This window comes from Lactuca saligna, chromosome 3 (genome assembly GCF_052625555.1).
Source record: "Lactuca saligna cultivar CGN05327 chromosome 3, ASM5262555v1, whole genome shotgun sequence".
Taxonomy (NCBI): domain Eukaryota; kingdom Viridiplantae; phylum Streptophyta; class Magnoliopsida; order Asterales; family Asteraceae; genus Lactuca; species Lactuca saligna.
Genome location: NC_136419.1, coordinates 184,968,383 through 184,975,168, shown reverse-complemented (window position 1 = coordinate 184,975,168; position 6,786 = coordinate 184,968,383). Strand labels below are relative to the sequence as shown.

At 30.9% G+C, this 6,786-nt stretch overlaps 1 protein-coding gene across 1 annotated transcript; it reads right to left on the bottom strand.

Annotated features, from left to right (window-relative positions):
* Positions 1–337: 337 nt before the first annotated feature.
* Positions 338–5,939, bottom strand: LOC145037614 (uncharacterized). The gene is made up of 8 exons (XM_078986318.1): positions 5,552–5,939; positions 5,009–5,104; positions 4,788–4,871; positions 4,440–4,600; positions 3,739–3,856; positions 3,481–3,616; positions 1,974–2,152; positions 338–825 (listed from the first exon to the last, which is right to left on the bottom strand). The coding sequence occupies exons 1-8, from the start codon at positions 5,795–5,797 to the stop codon at positions 586–588; spliced, it is 1,260 nt and encodes a 419-aa protein (XP_078842444.1). The 5' UTR covers positions 5,798–5,939; the 3' UTR covers positions 338–585.
* Between the last annotated feature and the right edge of the window lie 847 nt (positions 5,940–6,786).

Here is a 6,786-nt window from a genome sequence, read left to right as displayed (position 1 = left end):
TTTTTGTAATTTTGATTTTTTTTTTGTGCTATTTTCTACAAAGTAATTAACAAAAATGGTTAATTTTGTAATTTTCTCTATTTATAATTTACCTAACTAAAAAATGACAGAAGTCAGGATATTAAGATCATTGTTCTCTTTAAGAACTAATTAGGGTTGGCCGGTTGTTTCGAAAGACACAATTCGGCTATTTAAGCAATAACTGATTTTGATAGATTTTGATTTCCAAATAGAAATGAGTTCTGAATCCTATGATAAGAGAAAAAAATAACAATGCTTAAATAAGAAAAAAAAATGAAACTACAATGAAGTGACCAAAAGAAAAAATAAAATAAAATAAAAAAAAACAAAAAAATATATATAGGCAGAATCCCACAATACACACAATATATGAAAGTACATTGTTATTTTTTGCATAACAAATATCCCCCAACCTGCAAGCAACTAAAAGCACAAACCCTTAGTTTTCAATGACAATTCCGGTTGCTCATTATTTGTATGTACAAAAAATGCATTTTTAAACCTATAGTACAACAAACTCTCAACAACCAATCCGAAAAGGTGACAAAAATAAAACCTCAGTGCCTAAAGGATTGTTGGATCTTTGTATCTCTTGAAGATAGTTTCGATATCTGTCATGACATCGGGTGATAAAGGTCTCTGGGATGTTAAAAAAGCATCAATATCTTCTTTTAATTGTTCAACGGATGTTGCACCAATGATTGTGCTTGTCATGAATGGACGGTCTCTCACAAATCCAAGTGCCAGCTCAACCGGACTTAAACCGTGTTTCTTCGCCATTTCAATGTATTGTGCCGTAGCTTCCTGACATTTTAAAATAGAAAATGTCAAAAAAAAAAAAAACAAATTGGTAAAGTTGATTTTTCATGATAAATGTAATACTTGACACAGTCTATGGAAATTGCTTGACTATTTGTGGCATTACACTAGATTGGATGTTTGGATGGGACTAGACAAACTTTCTAGGGATATTTTCAATATAAGGATGAGGAGGGTATTTCCGTCTTTTGCATAGATAAGAGATCGAGAGTAAGTTAGTGTCCCACCTTTTTGGATGCGACACAAAATTGCAAATTTTTGTCTCATTAATATCAGTCTTAGTCTTAATCCAATGTACACCAAACACAGTAAAACTTGTTGTCATGTTGTGTCTTACACAGGACAAGACAAATGACCTTGTACTGTGTTTATCGTCTATTGGACCGAGACTATGACTGATACAAAGACAAATGACCCAAAAGGTGGGATAGGGACTCGCTCTTGATCTCTCGTGTATGCAAAAGACGTAAATGCCCTCCTCATCCTCATCACAAAAAATAGCCCTAGAAAGCTTGCCAACTCTTCCAGTCATGTCCTGTGTAACAAATGCAATCTTAAATGAAGACCCGGAGAATCTTATGCACAGCTCGATACTACCAATTTTGTTTGTAATGATAATGGGCAATTAGGTAATTTTGACATGTTTGCACTCCCAAAAAAGTAAGTGTTGCAAAATTAAGGGACATGCCTACAAATGAACAAGGTGACAAATGTTATGAAGGCAAAAATCTTGGGGATTTAAGATATAATACATGTCAAATAAAATAACAGTGGTTTGTTAATGTAAAGGTAAATTATTAGAAATTGCAATGTACTTTACTCTTTTTACCATTATAGAGCAATGTACTTAAACTTTTACTAATAATAGTGTATTAATATGTACTTACTTACATTTTAACCTGTAATAGTAAATATGGTAAATCATAAATTCATAATATTAATCCACTTATATTTCTTCACACATAATAGCAAAATACTTGTATTTCTATATTAATAACAGAAGTATGTAAAAAAATATATTTGTACATTCCAATTATGGGTAAAATGTAGAATACATTGCTATTATGGGTAAAGCAATAATAGTTGGAATGATGATAAGATAATAGAAGTAAAGGTGATGAAAAGAATAGTACCTTGGAAATGGATTTATTGTATCTTTCCATGTATCCAGGGAAAAGCTGAAGCCTTCCTTTTTTAGAAGCTTCAGATTCTGAATCCAAATACTTTCCAGTTAAAGATCCACCAGCCAATGGAGAATAACAAAGTAAGCCAACATTGCAGTTCTTTGGGTGGCATACTTCAACAAGATCAACTGCAAAAATAAAAATAATAATAATAATAATAAATAAATAAACAAACTATCAAATCTGCTTATCCTACTTCAAGAAGATGAATTCCAAAGAAAGTTACAAATGAAAACATACTTGGAAAGTTCAAGTGCAAGTTTAGAAGATATGGTTTGGGAATTGGGATTAATCTAAAAATGAATATGCTGTTGACAATGGGAATGGAAATAAATTAAGGGTAGAATAAGGTTACTGCATTTACTACTATGATTAATGACTTTTAAAATTCTATTATTTGAAGTGCAAGCTGTTTTTGAATTCTTGTTTGTTGAAGTGGAATATTTGTTAATAGAATTTTAGAGTCGTTTTTCAAAATTATATATATTTTACTGATATAGTGATATGTATTAGAATAGGGTGCGTCTTTTGGAAAAAATGTGGAAGTACCAGTTTCCTTAAAATCACTTGTTTGTCATGAAATTCATTATTTGAACTAAAATCATTTGGTTTTGCAACATCATTACAACTATCAACCAAATCATTTGAATTATGAACCAGATTGTTAGAATTATTTACTACATTGTTAGAGTTATTTTCACCAACATTTTGATTTCTAACAAAAAAAATTATTTAAAGACTCCTGTAAAGACTTAAACATTTCTTGTTCTTTCTTTTTTCGTTTTCTATTTTGAGTATGAGAATGTTGTTGTGAGGAATCATGTTTAGAACTCATATACTCAACAAATATAATTAAAATAAATAACCAAAGAAAGATATCACTTCACTTGAGTTGAGTTTATATTATCTTTCTAATCTTCTATCTAGTTATACCAAGTCTGTATCTTTGATTCAAGGGGTGTACTTTATTATCTAAACTCTAAACTTCCGATTGGTTGGAGGGTTTTTTTTTGTGTGTTTGTGTTTTGATTTAAACAATGAACTGAAAAATCTAATAAGAAAAAGAAGAAACCAACATACTGCAATGTTAATAATAGGGCTTAGAAAGGGTATTTCTGTCATTTCAAAGAATGAGGGAAGGTTAGAATTGAATTGTTTTTGGAAAAAGAAGCCCACAATTCAGCAAAATAAGGTTAGTATATTGAACTCTATCCATAGGATTATGTGAACTCCAACAGAATTGAAATTCGTAATCATTTGCAACCAAAACTCTAAAGGGAACGAAAAATTAAATTCAAATTTCAGCCATTTCCAAAGGGAATTCATATCCATTAGTAGCAATCATTAGAAAATTCCAACAAAATGAGAAATGAAGGAAATAACAAGTTATAAGATAAAAATTTGCAAAGTAATACATCATCTTTTAGGTAGATGATGACATGATAGAATGACATACCTTCAAACTTGCATCTTACTAACAAACTATAACTGTTTTGAATGCTAACAATCTTTGGAAGCCCTTCAGCTTTTGCAGCATTAATGAATTCCATTACTCCATATGAAGTTTCATTTGAAACACCAATGTACCTCACCTACAAATACAGATAACTCATTATTAAAAAAGATTACAAAAAAAAGAGACCCAAGTAATAGTTTTGATTCAAAAATCTACAAATTGAAAGTAAAATAAAGAAAGTCTATCATCATTAATTACCTTTCCTTCATTAATGAGTTCTTGAAAGGCTCTGAGTTGTTCAACAAATGACACACTTGCCCTCCATTTGGAAGGATCATAAAAAAACTCACCAAACAATGGCACATAGCGATCTGGCCTATAGAGGAATTAGGAACAAGGTTAAGATGTTATTTGAATTAGTAATGAATAAATAATTTATAATGTACTCAATTAATAATGTATATAATACACTATGTTTTATAAAAATAGAAAATTCGAACCAAATGGAGAAGACCACGATTGGACACTTAAGAATATGGAAGAAATTGTGAAAAAAAAATCAAAATAACGAGGGTAAATTTGTAAAAAAGTTATGAAATTTATTGTGGGGTTGAAGGATGTTTCAATCCCTTGTGGTTCGAATTAATAACTATAAGTTTTTAAATGAAAAATTATATTTTATTCGGCATTACTTCTAGACATAAGGGTAAAATGGTCATTTTACATTTATCCCGTAGATGCATACACGGAGTGTATAGTTTTAGAACTCTATTCTATACATTAATTTAATTACAATTAACAAACTTGTGTTTACAAAAATAAAAACAAAGCAAAGCTCATTAAACCCCAAATAAGTTATAACAAAAAAAAAAAGCTCATTCTACTTTAAACAAAAAACAAATTTTACATTTTTTGAAAAAAACTTGTGAAAATAAAATTTCCAAAAATAATAAAATTACCAATGAATTTGTAGTAAATCAATGTAATCAGTATTCAAACGTTTTAAGCTTTTCTCCACACTTTCTTTAATATTTGCAGCATCAACCCTCACAACTTCTCCATTGTCTCGTAGATAAGTCGCTCTCTCTGAGTATCCAGACACTTTAGTGGCTAATATAATCTGCAATATACAAAATCCCAAAGTGAAAACATTTTTTTTTTAATTTAAATGTTTTATTTATTGTAAAATACATAACTAAACTTTTTTACTTTTGAATATTTCAATGTTCAGTTGAATAAGCTATGGTTTAAATATTAAAAAATGTGCTACAAAAAGACTGATTAAATAAAAAACAAAGGAAAAGTACCTGATCACGAGGTCGAGATTTCATCCAGTTTCCAATGTAAATATCTGTTAGTCCTTGTGTCTCCTTCTTCACTGGAACTGGATACTTTGATAAAAATGGAACGAAGGTACAAAAGTGGTTAAAAAAACAGGTAGCTTTCCAAATTAGTCAAGTAATGAAATCAAGACTTGAGAAGAAAGCATGTAATGTAACTACTGAATAATTTGTTTCTTAGTTCTTACCATTTCTGCAGTGTCTAGAGTATTAATCCCGTGTTCTACTGCATAGGAAAGCATTTCGTGAGCCTCCTTCTCTGTGTTTTGTTCCCCAAATGTCATCTGGAATTTAGCAGGAAATAGTAATTTTTCAGAAATTTATGTCGGTGTTGTGAAAAGAATTTGATTCGAATATATATAAGCTGAATGCTTGCAAGAATCGATTGTTTGAACTTTGAAGGATGAACATCAACGTGGATAAAGTACTTTCAAGAATCAAACGCAAGCAGAGTGATTTCTCCATGGTTTATAGCCAGCATTATCAATTGTTTAAAATGACGGCATGTGATAACTGATAAATGATAATCAACGAAACGAAAAACAGAGAATTGGAAAATTTAATAGAAAAGAAAGAATTACAGCCGAAAATTTGTATCCCCAAATGTGAAATTTCTAGGTTAAATGCAGACACACTGATAATCCACAATTAGGTGAGCGAGAATTAGGTTCATAAAGACGAAAGGAAGAAAAGAGAATTGGAAAACTTTGATGAAAAAAGAAGAAACTCACTGTGCCGAAGGTAATTTCACTGACTACAAGGTTGGAATCCCCAACTTGATTATACTGCATCGCGCTTCTCTGTGGTTGTGCCATGGCTGTGATGGTGGAAGCGGACTTCTTTTTGTAGAAGAACTTCCTAACGGAGGATGGTAATGAGAAGTCGGAGGTGGAGGCATGGAGAGACGAAAGGCGGCTGTTGTTGTTATTGCAGAAGAGGGGTTGAAGTTGAACTACAGGCGAAGAAGACGAAGCCATTGGAATTTGGAAAGTCGATTGTGCAAATCGGTGGTTAATTCTGGCGACCAGTTGAATGGAAGAATAGGATAGACTTGGAACTATACGAGTGACCGGCGAGGGATTGTTGAAATGTTGATGCTGTCAAACACAAGTTTGCTTCATTCATCGTTATTCTTCTTTCTAGAAAAAAAAAAATAATAATAAATTATCTTATATTAATATTAAGTATTTTATTAGGGCTGCCAATTCTCGACACGCGACACGATACGAAATAAATAGGTTTTGGTTGAGTTTTTCAACCACCAACCCGCTAACCCGCCAACCCGTTTATTAAATTGGTCATATATGGGTTTCTCAAAAAATAAACGGGTTGACCCGCCAACCCGTTTATATTCTTAATAAAAAAATTATTTTATTTTTAAATGTATTTATGTATCAAGTATTAATATTTAATAAGTATTATATAATATATATCATTGATTCATAGACCATTTAACTGTTTTGACATTTTGACTCGTGGTGGATGGTCTAAGGTCGTAAGTCGTAACCTATAAGACTAAATATGTAACATGTTTCTATGAATGTTTTTACTTTTAATTTAGATGCTTAAGACTTAAATGTCTAAAATTCGGACCTACGAATCCAAATCTGGCTCATGAACCCGCCAACCTGTGAACCCGTATAAATAAATGGGTTGGCGGGTCATATATGAGTTTATGTTCCAAACCCGCCAACCCGTGACCTGTATATTTAAATAGGTCGTGTTTGGGTTGACATATTTTGACCCGCCAACCCGCGACACGCCAACTCGAACATGATACGATTGTCAGGTCTATATTTTATGGTTTATTACTTTAGAAAATACTAATTAGAATATATATATATATATATATATATATATATATATATATATATATATATATATATATATATATATATATATATATATATATGTTATAACTTAAAATAATTATCCAGCTTATTATTTTATTAATTTTGATTTTTAA